At 34.2% G+C, this 18,617-nt stretch overlaps 1 protein-coding gene across 2 annotated transcripts in view; it reads left to right on the forward strand.

Moving 5' to 3' along the window:
* Positions 1–9,090: 9,090 nt before the first annotated feature.
* The window catches only part of LOC124354687 (3-ketoacyl-CoA thiolase, mitochondrial-like), a 58,495-nt gene continuing 48,968 nt past the window's right edge, over positions 9,091–18,617 (forward strand). Inside the window, exons 1-2 of one of the 2 annotated variants that reach the window (XR_006921704.1) lie at positions 9,091–9,494; positions 17,709–17,875. Coding sequence is in view for 1 of the 2 variants with exons in the window: in XM_046805324.1 (XP_046661280.1) it covers positions 9,476–9,494; positions 17,709–17,875 (186 nt within the window). In the remaining variant the exon portion in view is untranslated. The remainder of the gene's footprint in view (positions 9,495–17,708; positions 17,876–18,617) is intronic. The other variant, XM_046805324.1, reaches the window with a different exon arrangement.

The raw sequence follows: 18,617 nt of genomic DNA on the forward strand, positions 1-18,617 counted from the left end.
GCTTCTTCATTTTCATACTCTTCTACAACACTCTGCACGATTTGTTCATCACTTAGATATTCGTTTTCCAAATCATTATCACCAGGAATGGGTAACTGGTGATGATGATTTGGAAAACGAATATCTAAGTGATGAACAAATCGTGCAGAGTGTTGTAGAAGAGTATGAAAATGAACATACCATTCCTGAACATCTTGATTTAAGATTTCTTCACCGCCAGTTAATGCTAACTTCGTCAGGTCATAAGTTCTGCATTACAATTCTCTTGCTGTTCATCTGCTACCTGGATCAAATCTTCATTGACTGTGCCATTGACCAATTTCTCAATATCTGGCCAGGCCTTCCGCCAAGACTTGACAAATGTTGTACTGTATTAATTTCATTCATTGTATTCATATTATTTCATTCATTGGATATAGCAGCTGGAAGTGCATTTAAAGATAAGTTTATTATGGAAGCTCTAGAAAAAAAGGTACAATAGAGATGACATATACAATGCCGATGAAACTGGAATAAATTGGTGAGCCCTTCCATGTAAGTCACTGGTGTCAAGACGTGAACAATCTGCTCCGTGTTTAAAGTTAGTAAGGAGAGAGTTACAGCTATGGTGTATTCAAATGCCCTAATTGGTTCAGAGAGGAATTTTCCCCTAGTGGTAGAAAGTTTCGTGGGGAGATAAACGAAAAATGGAAACTTCTCCTTTGATTGATAACGCAAAATCGAGGTACTAAATGAAATTTATTAGATGCTAGTGAAGTGAAATTTCTTCCTCTAAATGGCTGCGTTGCCTTTTGTTGACAGAAAAGGACAAGGTGGGTGTTATTATATTTAACAATAAGTTGAACATGATAGATAACATTTGCATGCTTGCTGATCTTTATAATGCTCTTTGATGTATGGTACATTTGATATTAGTTGTGTAAGTAGGTTAGCTAATAATGAGAGGTGTTACCCAGCTGGTACCATGGATGAAGAAGAAGAAAAGTAATCTGCTACAGTTATTAACTAATTCTAGATAGGTTTCTGAACTCATTTGGAAGAGTATTAAAACTTGTAAGCTGACACAGGATAATAATTTTATGTTTTACTCCATCTATATTAAAGTATAAAAACAACTTACTGTTCCCTTACCACAGTTATGTACACATAAATTGTTCAGGATTAGGCCCTCAGAAACCTTTATGCCTATAAGATGAATTGTAAAATATACGAGATACACTAATTACCTTAAGATTTCAAACTGTTGAAACAGAGGTCTGCAATGTTCTTTGCAAAAAGGGGTTGCATGAAATAGTTTCAACCTTCTTGTAAAGTACTTAACAAAAAGCTTATGGATGGATGGTGGTAGCGGCCCAAAGTCTTGTGCAATGGCTAAGACTGGAATGGAAGAAGGCATTATTAAACAGTAAACACTGGGTTTATTGGATATTTTCCATACAGAAAAACAGTATAACAGCAATATAAACAGTAGATCTATATGTAGACCTAAACAATGATGAAAAAGAGTGTATGGCCAAAGAGCTTCGTAGGTTCAGAGTTCTAAATATTTTTTGAGATACTAAAAGTTAGCAACCTGGTTTTGAATTTCATTAAGAAGTTTGAGAACTACTGAAGTTTTAACCCTGTGATACCTAGACAACGATTTTATTATCTTCAAATAAATGTGCAAGAAACCCACAAGCGAGGATTTTTCCAACACCTCGAACTTGCGAATGAACCTGGGTGAAAGTTTCGACCCTGTCAATTTTTTAATAGTGTTTAACGCTCTCAAAACTGACATTTATTATATCTAATATTTACAGAACATTTACAAAAAAAACATCAATGTTGCAAAAATATCAGTTTTATTTAAGAAGTAAATCTTATTTAGCACAAGAATAGGTAAATGCACTGGATTTCGTATCAGAAATAGAGTCGTCTGTTACACGATTATGTGGGGAACAGAGAGTGTCAGATTTCGTTGCAAGGCCAGGTTTTGCTATGCAAAATTCCTCCCACAAAGCCCAATTTGACAAAAGAGGAGATAGAACTGTCGATCTTTGGGGAAAACGGCGCGCTGAAAATCTTATCAGCTGATAAAGGTAACGCTACTGTTGTGTAAGTACCTTCAGTAGCGTATACATATTACAGGGAACTTAGTTACTGGCAAACGTTCATATTAAAATGAAGACCCAAACTGATTCTTTTGAACATAAAATAACAAACTCCCTAAGAAAATACAGCAAACAGCTTCATAAAATAAATTTGTAGACTAACCGATCATTCAAATTAGACAGCTTTGTTTGTCAATTTCGGCACAATGAGCTAACAAGGAAACCTAAAATATTCCACATATTAGAAATTTCTAATAAACCCATGCACAGTCACAGTACGGTTTTGAAAAATTAATATACCTTATGACTTGTATAATGTGTAATGTATATAATGTATGTATGTATTTATCACCTTGTATAATGAACCTTATGACTCATAAGGCGCACCCATCTTGTTTCTGCCATGACAATCACAATTTTACTATTGGTCTCTGGTCAGTTTTTAGTTGTTGCTCGTTCAGTGCAGACTTATTATAACCTGTATTCTTTACTTCAGTTTCAATAATTAGTGTTTAAGCTTTATTACGTACATGGAGTTTTCTCAACAATATGTTGGTTGTGATTATAAGTGTCACAGCTCTTTGGATTTCAAAAGCTCTAGCATGATTTTCTTCCTGTAACCTAGTTTGTCGATATGTAACCAACCTAGGTTAGTAAATTGTTTAGATTTCTAAACGCAGTGTTATTGATTTCTTGTATCAATGAACAATGGCAAATGTCTGGAAAAAACCTTTCTTCCTTCACAAATCCTTTATCTTCAGAAACAAAATTTAAACGATGGGGATCAAAATATTATTCAGAGTATTTTGTTTTACTGGATTTAAAAGTTTAAAAGAAAAAACATTTGAGATGTTTTTGCCGTTTCATTTCATTTTCTAAATTTTTAGCAATGTTATTTTTTGCTATAAACTGCCAGTAGCAAACAAACACGTTAAATTTAAACATGGCGGGTTAATCGCGACAATGAACCAAGTCTCCTTTTTGACGATTTTGAGTTATACACCAAACTACTTCTAAAATTATTATTTTCTATCAGTGTCACAAAAAACCATACCGATAGTTCATGATTTAGTCAAGAGAATGCATCATAGTCTGTTTTTGCTGTGAACAAAACTTCAGAACAAAAGAAGACCTATTTATTTAATAGGTTATGTTCAGCCAGGATACTCGTAGTTGTTTACATGAGGTAAAAACAAAAATTGGGGGATTACCGTTTTATGGATGTTTGTGGAAGCAAATAGATTTACATTTGTATCTGAAATTAAAAGAAGTGCGTCGACGATATTTATGTATACACAATCTTCAAAAAGTACTTAATTCCTAAGTACATCAATAGCCTATTAGAAAATAATTGTCTAAGTGTACAATTTTGCAGTCCACTACTTTAATGACTCGACAAGTCACATATATTATCTATGATGAAACCGATGGAGGAAGAGGGGCAGAAGACGTTTCTGGCTGCCTCACAATGCGCCTCAAAGAACATGCGAAAGACTAACAAGGTGTTTGTTTTCAGACAGTTGTGGCGGTCATAACCGTAACATAAAGATATCATTAGCCATGCTTGCGTAGAATCCAGAAACAAAATTTGAAACTATTGATTTAAAATACAAGATTTCTGACAATCCCTTTTTTTCTAATAAAACTGATTTCATATAATTGAAAGAGCTGGCAATAAAAACTGCTAAATATTTGTTCCAGCTGACTGATTAGAAACAATAAAAACTGCAAGACTCAAACAGTTACAGTTCAAGGTAGATCTTATGATTAGAGACAAGTTTTTTTTAGTACCAAGGCATTAGAGGAGGTTGTCATTAACAGCAAGAAAACTAACGATGGGAAAGCCGTCAACTAGCTTAAAATTCGTTGACTTGGCAGTGTGTCATTCATTTATTCTTGGTAACGTTTTATGTTTTTTCTCTCCGACTAAGGACTCCGCCCCACTGGCCACTAACATTGTGAAAATTTCCATAAGAAATGCATTACATCAAATACAAATCATTAATAAATTGATAGATCCTGTTGAATGTTATCTGTTCTATGCTTTCAATACTAAATACATGAACATCTCGATATGTAGTAGTATCGAGATATCGTTGACTCTTGATACCACGGCTTTTTTACTTGATTAACATATCAATATGTTCTAAATACTTTATTACAAAATATTATTATACTCAGCAACATTTATTCAAATACTTTTTAAAGTGATTATATTGTTTTTGTATTTTATGTAACAATTTACGGAATTTCCTTAAAATCAAATTGCCATATTTCAAATTACCTTGATGATGACATCAGCAACCGGCGTTTAAAAGAAGCGGGCCTCCAACGTTTAGTATGAGCCTGCCCAGGGCTGCAACAGCCTTGGCGGCTTTGTCGGTGATACCTTAAAAGGATGGCCTGGTGTTCGCTGGTGGAATAGTCCTCACAGACGTGCAGTCGGTAATCTCGTAGGCGATTCCTTCAGATGAGAAGGAGATGTCCGGGATCGTCTCTCCATACCCTAGACGATGGAAGGTGGAAAAGCCGCGCTTGTTGTGGATGTGGAGTCCCAACCTGGCAGCTATTTCCAGAACGTAGCGGCCTCGTGAGTTAGTCTAAGAGAAACCCCTATTTGTCGCTCTGGCATTAAATCGTCGCCAAAAATGACCTTCTCATCCTCAAGGGAATCGTTCATCCGACGAAAGTCGGCGATGGGTTGATTTGGTGTAAGGTAGCAAAAAAAAGGTGAAAACAAAACCGTTACCCGAGCCGGTTACCAAGAAAGGTATCTTTATGAGGTCAAGAACACATATTGCCCTAGTACCATAAGGATAACCACTGCAGGGCTAATATTGCTCACTGAGAAGCAAGATGTAAGAGCCTCGCTCAGAGGCAAACCGGTACAGCAGATCGTTTGCTGTTTTGCGCCTCTGCATGTTCAATTGAAAACCTCTCATCATTTCTTCTTGGAGACTTGAGCTTCTGGAGCGCTTGTTAATGCGCCCCGCAGCGACTACACTCAGCAGAATGTCTCACCTGTTAGCCCGTCAAGCCGGCTTCCAAACACAGGACACAATACTCATCGGCGGCGCATGTACTGGCCCTTTGGTCCTGGTCACCGCAATTTTGCAGATACTGTTCCTGTAGGGACCGCTGGAGCGATTAGCTACATGTCCAGAATCCAGGCATTTAAAATACCTTGATGCCGTGAGCTTTTCGCGTACACAACACCAGTCCCACGTAATCTTGATATGGCTCTCGGCTGGAAGTTTTCCGCATCTCTGGCAGCCAGGGTTAGAATTATCATCTCCTGTCCACGAGAATTGGTCTTTACGAAGATATTTACTTCAATAGCGTCACCAAGGACAGATTTGACATTTTCTACCACCGCCTCGGTCGTGTGTTTGTCCAGGTTCCTCACTTGCAATGGCGACATGGGTTCGTGAACGCGGGCTATCGCCTTAGCACCCAAGGTGGATTGGCGGTCGATGTTAAAACCTGACTTACTCCCGGTGGCTTCTCTGAGCTTGACAAGAACATCGCCGGCACGGGTCTTCCTCAGGCCCCTGATTACGACGCCCCTCTCATAAGGCTTCGCCTTCTGACGGATTTCCCTTAGCACATCGGCGTAGGATTTACTCTCCGGCGGCCTGATTAAAAGGTCGTCCGGACGCTTCCTGCGGGACTTATTCGGAGGTTCCTCCTTCTCCCTTCTACCAACTTGGTCTTCAGGTTACTGGAGAGGAGGTTTCTTCCTGGACTTCCTCTAGACGGACCAGATCTCGGTGTCCGTCTCCGCTGGTTCTTCTACCTTCTTCTTTTTGTCTACCTCAGACTCGGCAGGACTCGAAGCTGGGCGCTTAGATGCGGGGGGTAGGTGATGTTTCAGCACCGACGGCGAAGTCTGCGTCGAGTAGGAGACCACCTCACAGAACTTCCACAACTTCTTAAGCTGGAGGACGTGTTGAAGGCTGGGTTCAAGTGGTTTAAAGATAACCTCCTTCACCTCCTGGCTGATGTTTTTCTGTCGAAGAGTCGTAGTCTTCTTCGCCACATGTGTCCTCAGTCATTCGCGGAGATGTCTCTCCTCCTCCTCCTTCCTAGCCAGAGCAATAACAGCCTTATAAGTCATTGGGTTTGTTGATGTCCGCTCCTGGGGGGGGGGGGTGCTGCTGAAACCACGGATTGTGCAGTCATCGAGGAGGATGGTGTTTCGCCAAGACTCGCCGTCAGGTTGTTGTTTTTGACCGGCGATCTCGCCATTTGTGACCTGCGTTCGAAGGGATTTATAATCTCTTTTGCATTCCTGACTTGATTGAGAGGAGGTGGAGTCGGGAGTTCCTCCCGTGATGAAGAGTGTGATAGTTATAGTGGGCTGTATATAACGTATTAGTGTCAGTTACATCGTTATTCAGTAGCAACCTATCACCAGGATAACGTGTTACCAGTAATACCCTGTTATTTCAATAATAGGTGGGCTGATTTGGCGTTTTCATAACGTCATTCTGGTATTAGGTTACTCAGTAATCTGGTTACTGAGTAACAGCCGAGGCTATTGCCGTGTAAGCAATGAGGCTAGGAACGGACCAGTTCTGATTACAGCTTTTCTGGTATTACGTTACTGAGGAACCAATAACGTAGTGGGTTCAAGTGTGGTGCAGGAGGAGCAGATAATAAAATATCAGATTGAAATAATATTAAATAAAACATATTTATTAAAATATAAACGTAGACTTGTTTCTGGAAAAATAAAAACAAACCTAACTTATTCCTCATTCAATTGTTCGTTCTCAGTTGTTATTAATTATAAATAGTATATTTATCTAAACATTACATTGAAGTGAGTTAGTCTTTGTATGCTAAACCATAATTGTATTGTGCAGTCAAAATGTTAAATATCCAGTTTATGATAAATATATTTCAAAGTACTCTACCAGTCTAAAATTTCACTGCACTGACTTAGTTAAATTTTCGTATGCTATGTCAAAATAGTCCCACACATTTAGATTTAGTCTGACTCAGTTTATTTGCGACTTAAAAACGTTTGTTTAGTAACAGCATGATGGTAATGCCGAGCGTGGGTCGGCTGGTAACATATTATCACGGTAACAGGTTACTGAAACGTAAGAACAACTAACTTCGTTATGTCCTATCTCTAGTGTTTGGGATTAGGGAACCCCGGGATGGTTCTTGCACCTTTTGAACTTTTTTATTAAGTAAGCGTCCATAATGTCTGGCTTGGGTCCCAAGACTAGGCGATTTTCCCCCCCCCCACTACTCTATCCAAATGTGAAAGTCAGAACGGTCAGCCGCAGACGCAACTTAATCTGCGCCGAACTGCCCCCGAAATGCAGGCAATTCCGATGAGCAGTGGCCTCGGCAGAGACCCCCAAAAGTCGCAGCATGGTCCTTTTCCGGTATACAACCGGCACTACTATGACCAAGAGGATTTTCGGCGGCTGATAAGGCAGCCAGGTCATTGCTAGCTAGACTGACCCGGGTCCATGTACTATACGGCAGCCTGGGAAGTGTAAGAAAACCCCAGTTTAAAGCTGTAACCTCTGCCCCACAAAGACGTACAATGTCACGGAGGCTAAATGACACAAAGCTACACCCGCAAGTTGACCGGAATGATTTGGAGTGGAAAGCCGGGCTCCTGTGGTTAGTCAGAACATGAAACTTTAACAAAAGAGTACGCGTTAAACAGACAAGTGCGCTCCGTTTTTTTTAGTTTAACGACAAGCAGTGATACTGCGGTCTATTCTAGCCCGGAGCCGCAAGGGGGATATGACCATTGACCATGGATATGTACTTATTGTAAAACAATAATAATTTGATGGATTTAATATCTGTATATTCTGGGAAATGTAGCTTATTACTGTGGAGTACTCTGTTGAGTCTATTTGACGCCGAAAATAATTATAGAGTATAAAAGCAAACGTACTAGTTGCTTGAATTTAGTATATTATACAAGGTGTTTGAAAAGTCTGGGTACGGCTTAATATTTTACAAACCATAGCAGATAACATCTATAAACTTTGCACAGTGTCATATGGCTATGTAAACTATTTTTCCTTGCTATTACCATGACATACCAACCATGGGGGGACGGCCCACAGAGGAAAACATGGAAATCTTAAATTAAAGCATGGGTCGAGTGATACCTCATGTGAAAGAGCTCACTTAGTAGAGTTGAATGCTGCAAACCGCATCTCAAAAGGTTTATCCAATCAGAAATGGCGGGTTGTTTTAGGTACACATTGTGAAGTACGTTATGCGCTGCCATTTCTGACTGGATCGTCGTATTCTGATGCGGTAGGCGGCGTACCCAGACTTTTCAAACACCTTGTATATATTTATATAAATTAATAACCTAATAATAAATCAAATACTATCTAGACTATGTGCACCTATAATATGTAACAAACAAAACAGAGTAACATTTAGTTATTTTTTACTATTTTGATGGATAAACGGGACTGGCAACTTGTAACACAAATAACACTTGGATATAGCCATTATACATGTGGCCATTACTAAAATACCATACAAATTATTTTAATTTGTTTGAATTTATTTGGAACAATATTGTTATTCAATGCATTAAAAAAGCAATAATTAATTGTAAATAGCTACAGTTAGAATGTTTTTGTTTCGATAGTTTAGGTATTTCTATTCAAAATTTTGTATACTGATTCGATTGTGGTGGTAACCGCTTAATGTGTTACAGCCTGAACGTTTACTAAGTATAATTTACGAGGTTAAAACGACCAATTATACTTTGTCTTGTGAGAAGCCAAAAACGCTCAAGAAGATTCAGGCCTTTAAACTATATCTTGACAAGATTTTGAACACCCGCGCAGTGGTATACGTCATCATATTGGTAATTCTCGTCTCAGAAAAAAAGGTTCCATGGCATCATGAGTAATCAGCAGTCGTGCAACCGCAAACAGTCACAACCAAAAGATACACGATTCCCAGTTAACAGCTGACTGATTACGTTGCACAAATTTGTTTTGTTTCCACCAACCAGCACCAGTTTAACTTTGTTGATTCACGAATGTCATTCTCAACTTTGACACTGAAAGCTGAAGGGTTCATATTCCATAGTACTGACCTTTTAACCCATTTAGAAATTAGAACTTGAGTCGTGTTATTTTTGTTTACTGTTGAACCTTTCCCTTTGAACCCTTATCTCGAAAATAGTGGGAGGTAAACTGGACTTATATCAGTGTATTTATTCTGAGTTCGACCCTTTATTCTGTGTAAAATTATATCTTCTCAATTTAACAGTTTTTAGTAGGTTTTCTAGTTAGAAGTTTTTTAGAGTTTCATAGTGAATTAGTGGCACGTTTTATACAAAAAAGAATTAGAAAATATTCTACCTCACTTTAAAGATGACGTCTCTTACTAAAGGTTGGTAGAATATTTCTTGCCACACTAGGCCTATAATGTGTCGTTGTTAGTGTTTTATTCATAAGCTACTATGTTATTGTTTTAATGACTAGACTATATAGATACAGGGTACGGTCCAATAAGCGGACCCGGTTTTTTTATATCGAAATTGGCAAACGATATTACTTAATCATAACCATCGATATAATCAATCGATACTGATGAATTATTTTTAACAACTTAAATAATCTATATGAACAGCTGTAAACACTTTCAAATAATACAAGGTAATATTTTAAATTTCACGTAACATTGTGTATTAAAATGGCCGTCAATCTTAGGAAGCTTCACGAAATTGCTTTAAAAGACGATAAAATATGTTTTTTATGGCTTCAGGATGTTGGGTTAGTACCTAAGAATCCATTATGTGATATTTGTGGAAAGGTAACAAATGTAACTGTCAGAGGAGCTAACATGGTCGTCTTCAGATGCAAAAAAAGAAGGTAATGGTGGACACAACTTTAGTCAAAACGTTTTCGTTCTGTTTCATTTAGTTAAAGTTATGAGTTTCCCTGATTTTGGTTATGTTCATTTATTATTTGTTATCATTAAATTCACATTTTAATTTAAACATATGATTGTTATTACTTTTATATCGATTGATAGTCTATGATTCGATATGCGAATATTAGGTATCGATTATTATATTCTTCGATATAAAAAACCGGGTCCGCTTATTGGACCGTACCCTAGATACACATTAGTTCAAAATAATAATTTTACAAATATGGATTTTCAAAAGCATTTTAAGGTTAGACTATAAAAAGGGGTATGGGTACTATAAGCGGACCCGGTTTTTTTATATCGAAATTGGCAAAAGATATTAGGCCTACTTAATCATAACCATCAATATAATCAATCAATATTAATTAATTATTTTGTACAATTAACTTAAATAATCTATATCAACAGCTGTAAACACTTTCAAATAATAAACGTAATATTTCAATTTTACATAAGTAACTTCACCTGATTATTAAAAATGGCAGTCAATTTTACAAAACTACACGACATTTCTTTGACAGATGATAAGATGTGTTTTTTGTGGCTTCAACATGTTGGACTCGTACCAAAAAAACCAGTTATGTGAAATTTGTGGGAAAGAAACAACTTTAACTGTGAGAGAAGCAAATATCTCGTCTTCAGTTTTCATAATTTTAGTTATAATTATTTGTTTGATCACTGTAAATATTAAATTCATATTTTAATTTAAAACATATGATTGTTATTGAGGACTATAGCCTAGATACTTTTGTATCAATTGATAGTCTAGGATTTGAGATGCGAATATTAGGTATCGATGGTTACACTCTTCGATATAAAAAACCGGGTCCGCTTATCGTACCCTACCCATAAAAAGCAATGAAACTTATTATTTTTGTGGGGTTTGTGTCAAAATGGTTTTATTGTTTTTATCCAAATGAATAATTCAATAGGCCTATTACAATTTTTTTTTTTTTTTTAACTTAACATATGATTTCAACTTATTAGTTACAGTAATTTTTAATATAAACAATTAAACAGGAGGAAGTTGCAAATGTTTTGAGAATTTGAAAATGGCCATGAATATGAGGAACTTATGTGAGATATGGCTGCAATATAATAAGTGATGATGGTTATCGAATGATATGAAATCATTGATATTCATGACCATCCAAAGGACTGAAAGGAAAATGTCGGTAAACGTAATAGACATTTAAAAGAACAATATGGATTGGCTAGTTTTCAATCTTGAAAATTAATGTATAAATACTAATATAATTTACAAATTAAAATATAATATATAATTACAACAAAACAATAAACATTTACTTACCTAGGATCTATTTTCAAGGATAAATATGACTGCTTGTGAAACAAACAAGACACATACCGGAGACAATTATTCCGACATTTTAAATATTAACCTTGATGATAACAATTCATCACCAGTACTTTTGCTCAACAAGAGAGACTTAATTTGTATTTTTATATCTGCCAGTGTAATGGGAAATAAAAAAATGAACTTTCATTAATAAAAGGTTTAAAAAATGTTGAACAAAGGTGCTTAATATCATCGGAGATAACTTACATTGAAATGCGTCAACTAGGTTATTAGGAATGTTGACAAAATAATTGTTAACAGTTAACAATTTCACAAGCATTAGTTATTAAACTATTATTGTTCTGTAATGTTATTTTACTATTACTGGATGAATTTCCTTTTATAATACTATTGACTAAACACCACAGTTTTTACGAATTATTACTGTATTCGGGTAGGGTACGATAAGCGGACCCGGTTTTTTATATTGAAGAATGTAATCATCAATACCTAATATTCGCATCTCAAATCCTAGACTATCAATCAATATAAAAGTATCCTGTCCTCAATAACAATCATAATTAAATTATATTTTGAATTAAAATATGAATTTAATATTTTCAGTGATCAAACAAATTATTAGGCCTATAACCAAAATTAGGAAAACTGAAGACGACCATATTTGCTCCTCTCACAGTTACAGTTGTTTCTTTCCCACAAATTTCACATAATGGGTTTTTCGGTACGAGTCCAACATGTTGAAGTCACAAAAAATATGTCTTATCATCTTTCAAAGCAATGTCGTTTAAGCTAGTTTTCTAAAATTGACTTGTCATTTTTAATAATAAAATGTTACTTATAAATAATTGAAATATTATATTACGAGTATTATTTGAAAGTGTTTACAGCTGTTGGTGTAGATCATTTAAGTTAATGGTTCAAAATAATTAATCAGTATCGATTGATTATATTGATGGTTATGATTAAGTAATATCGTTTGCCAATTTCGATATAAAAAACCGGGTCCGCTTATCGTATCCTACCCCGTATTAGTATAATATCTGTGTTTAACTTGTCTCACCCATGTTAATAATTTTCCGTATTCTTTGTACGAGGGTATTTTTTAAAAGATTTATACAATTTATCTGTAATAGTAAAAGCCTTTAAGGATAATTCAACACTCATCCATGGTTTTAACATTTTAGATTTAACATTAGTTTTTTCTAGGTTATAAGTATGTTTATTGTTATCAATCAAAGTAGACAATTTATCATAAAACAAATTAAATGCCAAATCAACATCAGTGATCTCCAAAATATCTGACCAATCAGTCTTCATCAACATCAACAATACACTAAGTTGTTTGTAATCAATAAAAAATCTAGGATGAGCTCTTTTTATCTGCAGTTCCAAGGTGAGTGAAATTCACAATACACACCACAGGTCTATGGTCAGTTACATTTGTTTCAATCACTGATACCCTGTGAGCTTCATAAAACTTGGAACTAAACCATATTTGGTCTGTGCATGAGGAAGAAATACCCTGCACTCTAGTATGTAAGTCAAGTTGCTGAAATCCAAGACTAGCCATTAAATCCAAAAATTCATCACTAAGGCTATTTTCTGATTTAATGTTAATATTAAAATCACCCAAACATATAATATTATTGCATTTAATTTTTGATAACAAGCACGTCAAATCATGAACAATATCCCTTGCCAATGATAAATGCCAACGAATAAACGTAAAATATAAAAAGAAATATTATTTAAATGACGTAACACCAAAACTACATCACAACCATGCATATCACATTCACACAGAACCGATGTTATAGACTCATGTACATAAACAATGACACCACTACTCACAGCATTGTTTTATAACTATTTATGTTATATAAAAAACTGCTTCCTTCTCGCTTACCAACCAAGCCTCAGGCAATACAATTACTGAGGTTTTACATGCAAGCAATTTAAATGTGTAATAAATGAACAAACATTTTTGTTTACACTCTTAATATGTGTGTGCCACAATAATAAACCCTCATTCTCACTATAAAATTTATATACATCAATGCTCTCTAAAAGAGCTGAACTGCACATTATTTATAATTTAACACATTTTTTACGTTAAAAACAATAACATAATCAGATATACAACCCTACACGTACAAAACTAGTAACTGAACCATTATGATTTCATATGCACATATTATAAACAAATTTAAAGAAAAATTACTCATTTGCAATTGTATGTTCCAGCTAGAGTTACATTTAAGACACAGTTTCTGACACAATAAAAATTAAGCATACAAACTTTTTTTATTAAATTATAATTTTGTTACACCAAAGTAAAAATCTAATTTTTCTCCTTTGCTTAAAAATGAAATTAATCAGAAAATGATTAATATTATAATCAGAAACACAATGTATAAAATAAAAATAAAAGAATACTTCAAAAACAAGAAATATTAAAATAAAAAATTCAAACTGCATCCTTCATAAAGGAGCCAAAACAATATACGATAAAAGAATGTTAATTTCCTACAACATGGCAATAAGGGTCTTTTACTTGAGGTGATGAAAAGGCTTGCAGAAGGACTATAGTAGTTGATGAAGATAAGAGTAAAAGTACAATAGTGATGGCACAGATTACAGTGACTGAAGCTATCATAAACGAACACAAGAACATTTTCGAATCCGACCTTTGGCCAATCCACAAAATCACCAAAAAGACAAGAATCCAGTTTCCAGAAATGCTCTGTCCAAACTTGATTGTTTTTTTCATAATTTTTCATGTTTGTTGATAATTTATTCATTATCAATTTTTCAATTTTTCAAAATCCTGTATGCTGGCTATTTTTACTGCGTTTGAGTCTCTGTCCTTTCTCGTGAATATTTTTGAGTTGGATATCCATAGGTACTGATAGTTCATTTTAGCTTTTACCAAATTTGACTCATAGAATAGTATTTTGGAGTATAGTGTTAGATGTTCATTAACATACACTACAGTTTCTGGTACATCCCTCACAAATACTATGAACCGTAAATTCATAATTCCGTAATTCATTTGTTGTCTCTTTAATTTGCACCGTTTGCTTTTTTTTTATAAAACTGTCCCATTTCTGCCGGTTACTAAAGTGAATGGCAGTAGGGTGAGGCTTTTGTGTATTTTTGGATGGCAACAGCTGGCGTCACTAGCTAAATAAAGAAAGCTGGTAATGATTAATTATGAATATCTATAGGTTAAATGTCGTATTCAATAGTATCTACTTTTAAAATCGACAATCATCATCCGGTTGTGTTGGTGGTGGCTTATACTGTAGCCTGAGATATTTCTAGATATAGACTACATTTATGTGATTTTGGCTTCTAGTAACCCATGGGTAGAGAATCCTTTCCTCCATTTAAATAAAAAGATGGTTTACTGCTATCTGTGCAAACGATTTATATATTGTAACGTTTTTGTGATATATAGGTCTAGACCATAGTTGGTTTTGTTATTTTGTAATATTATTGTTAAATTTACATTATTAAAAATTGTAATGTATGAAGTCATTCCACATCAAATCATCCAGGCCATGTCATCCACCATCTCAGAATTGATTAAACTTAACATTTTTAATCCTTCCATATAGATAAGGAAATATACCAAATTTTATTCCTACCTCAACTCGTTTTTATTTTATAGGCAGTTAAAAGTTGGGCAAAATGAGCGTTTTTACATATTCCAAGAACTCTGGACAAGCTTGTACTTTCATTAAAAAAAATTGTATCTTCATCATTTATAGTGTAAATGTTATGAAAATTTACTGTATTATTAAGGAAACTGTACTGATTTCAGAAAAAAACAAACAAACCTGAGCTATCTTTATTTATGTAGCTTTAAAAAATATTTTTGGTAATTTATAAGTGTTTTTAGGGACAGAAAATATATTTTACTACAATCGCAATATCTTAAAAAGGCAGAGTGATATACAAGTACCGGTTTTTCTTTTTTTAATTCATATTTACAAAAAGCAAAGAATCACATACAAAAATAAAATTCATGGCATTTTTTGTGTGCTTCACCATGTAAAAACTCGTGTTAAATAAAAGTCTTTATTGTACAATTCTTGAAGTTTGGAAGTTTTAACAAAACTAAAGCCCAATAAAATAATTAATAACTTTAGATAATTAAGATTAAAAGGTTAAGTACAACACTACAAAAATATTTTTACAGATGCAGGTGTAGTCTAATATATTACTCTTAGTGAAAACAATAATCTTAAATTATTATTAGTACCTAGGCCAAGCACCTTTTGTTGCTCCAAAACAATGTAAATGAATGTTAGGATATTATTCTTGTTGTTAATGTATTATAACTTCTGTTGCATCCGATCATTACACAACATCAAATTTTGATAATATATCAATTTGTTCAATGATAATCGAATAAGAAGTGTAGACCGCTTATGAAAGTCTCCCCCATTAAAATGCAAAATGCTAAGTGACTGTGTGTTTGTTATTTTTTATTACGAGGTGTTCAAAGATTTCAAAGTAAACATGTAAGTAACTGTGCTGTGGACTTGCACAGGTTTTTAACTTAAATACAAAAATGTAATCATCTAATTTTAAAATTATGGGTCTCAATATCTTTGTTGGCATGAGAATAATAGTTTAAAATTTGGATATAATTTTACTAAGTAAAAGGATTGTCCTGTTTTATTTTGTGGACACTACTATATATCACAAAGATGTAAAACCTTGAAAAATACTGAAATAAGTATTACATACTTAACGGCATGGTAGCATATAATACTTCTTAATGTGTTATTTTTTTACTTGAGATATTAAATAATGTTGTATCTTAAAAATAAATGAAATAATATTGAAATATATTATAACTATTGATAACATAATCAGACAACATACTGGTCTCTTAATAGATTAATGACAATTTTCTGAATTGTTAATCCCAATACAATTTTTTTAGTTTTATATAGCTCACAACTTTTAAGAGGAATAAGGCGGGCAAATAAATATGCCGTGTTTATAATCACCAGTTGTAAACATTTCAAAATTTTATTAATTGTAAGTCATGAAATCAGTGAGCTGTTGACTTGTGTTATCAGTGGAAATGAACCCAAGGGTCCAAAGTACAGTATATTTTTCTACATGACTAATTTATTGAAAAATAAATTCTAATCTAAACATTGGTTAGAACCAAGAAAATAGGAGTATCATACATCATTGTTTAGTATTTAAAATAAATGAGATGTCATGTACAATATTAGTGTACTACACTAGTTTATTAAAAAATAAATTCTAATCTAAACATTGGTTAGAACCAAGAAAATAGGAGTATCATACATCATTGTTTAGTATTTAAAATAAATGAGATGTCATGTACAATATTAGTGTACTACACTAGTTTATTAAAAAATAAATTCTAATCTAAACATTGGTTAGAACCAAGAAAATAGGAGTATCATACATCATTGTTTAGTATTTAAAATAAATGAGATGTCATGTACAATATTAGTGTACTACACTAGTTTATTAAAAAAGAAACTTCTCTAGATATTCAATTAGTCTATTATGAGCCAGAGCTTTGATTTGCAGTTTGAAAAGTAAATTACCTACATTTTTTTTAGAATAGATCTCTCAACTTTTACTTTAGGAATTTGATGGATTTTTATAATAATAATTGTATTATTATTATTTCTGCTCAACTAAATAATACATCTAATGATAATAGCAATTTCTGTACTTATTGGATACATACTCGTACAGTATTACATAATAGTGATTTGATAAATTAGCCTAGTCATGACTTTCCAGGTGCAGTTTCCTCGGACACTAATACTGAGTTTTACTTACCCAATTGAAATGTACATTTTGTTGTGTGTGTTTGGGTATAGTACAATCTTCATTACCATTAAGAAAATATTTTTAAAAGCAAACTAAATTTATTCTTACAATTGAATGTAAGTACTTGACTCTTCCCATCTACTTACTTCTCAACAGAGTAAATGCCTAATTTAAGTGTCATTTGAGCTCATTAAATATCTAAAGAGATTTAATTGGTTGTCAGTGCTGTTTATTTAGTACGTGTGGGTTTAAAAATTCAAACCACTCTTTTATATTTTGAAATGTGGAAATAAAATGTATTTGCAACAAAGATTTAGTTTCCTAATAATAATAAAAACATTTTTAGGAAGTTATTATGATTATGTTAAAACATTTTAGACTTGACGTAACTTGATATTTTAATGTTTGTGCTTAGTTTATTTTACCAACAGAAATGTGTACTTTTTGATTTTTGTGTGTTTAGTGTACGGTACATAAAACATGTTTTGTTCAATCTTGATGTTTTTTTTTTTCAGGAATATTTATTGTAGCAGCTAAACGTACTCCTTTCGGGACATACGGTGGGAAATTTGTTAAGACAAGTGCCCTAGAACTACAGGAAGTTGCAGCAAAATCGGCTCTCACCTCTGCCAATATAAAACCGGAAATTGTGGACTCTGTGGTGATAGGCAATGTGCTGGCTGTAAGTACTGGAAGTTCTTCAGATATAAGAGATATTTTAACAATTTAAAAATTGCACAGAGCTCATTTCTAGGTTTGAAAGAGTAAGAACCAGTGATGGTGTTAATGAGATAGTGATTCAATGTAGCTAGTTTAAGAGGTTTGATTTATTTACATTTGTCCGGGGCATTCATACATTGGATTCTATAGATCAACCCCTCGTAAAGAAACCTGCGCAGAAGCAAATATCTGAGCAGCCATGTACAGGAGGGACCCTCCTCCAGTGATTGGGAGTGGAACAAGTATCTCCACGTCTCTGTTTTATCAGCTGTGTGGGTCTTGTCTCACTCGCGCCATTTTGTTTACACTGCAGCTACTTACCTATTCTATAAGTATGTTGAATTTTTTGTGTAGGCACTTACAAGCGTAAAATATTAAATGAACAGACTAATGTAGCCACTGACGTATCCTGGGAGCTTTCTTTTTGGTGTGAGGTTAGCTGCTAAGTGGCAGTGGCCAGGTCAGGTGATAGAACAAGCTGCAAATGCAGAGCAGTGGTGGGGATACTGGGTGAGAGCAGCATCACAGCGGCAGAGGGGTATTTACCCCACCGTGCGTGAACTAAAATTGCCCAGTGTCTTTTTGCAAGCGGTTTACCTATAACAATATAACTAGCAATTGATATCAAACCATTGTAGTTAGTTCAGATAAACAGATAAACAATCAAGCTATCAGTTGTCATGAATGTACAATGTCTTTCTACA

The sequence above is a fragment of the Homalodisca vitripennis genome, chromosome 2, assembly GCF_021130785.1.
Source record: "Homalodisca vitripennis isolate AUS2020 chromosome 2, UT_GWSS_2.1, whole genome shotgun sequence".
Taxonomy (NCBI): Eukaryota; Metazoa; Arthropoda; class Insecta; order Hemiptera; family Cicadellidae; genus Homalodisca; species Homalodisca vitripennis.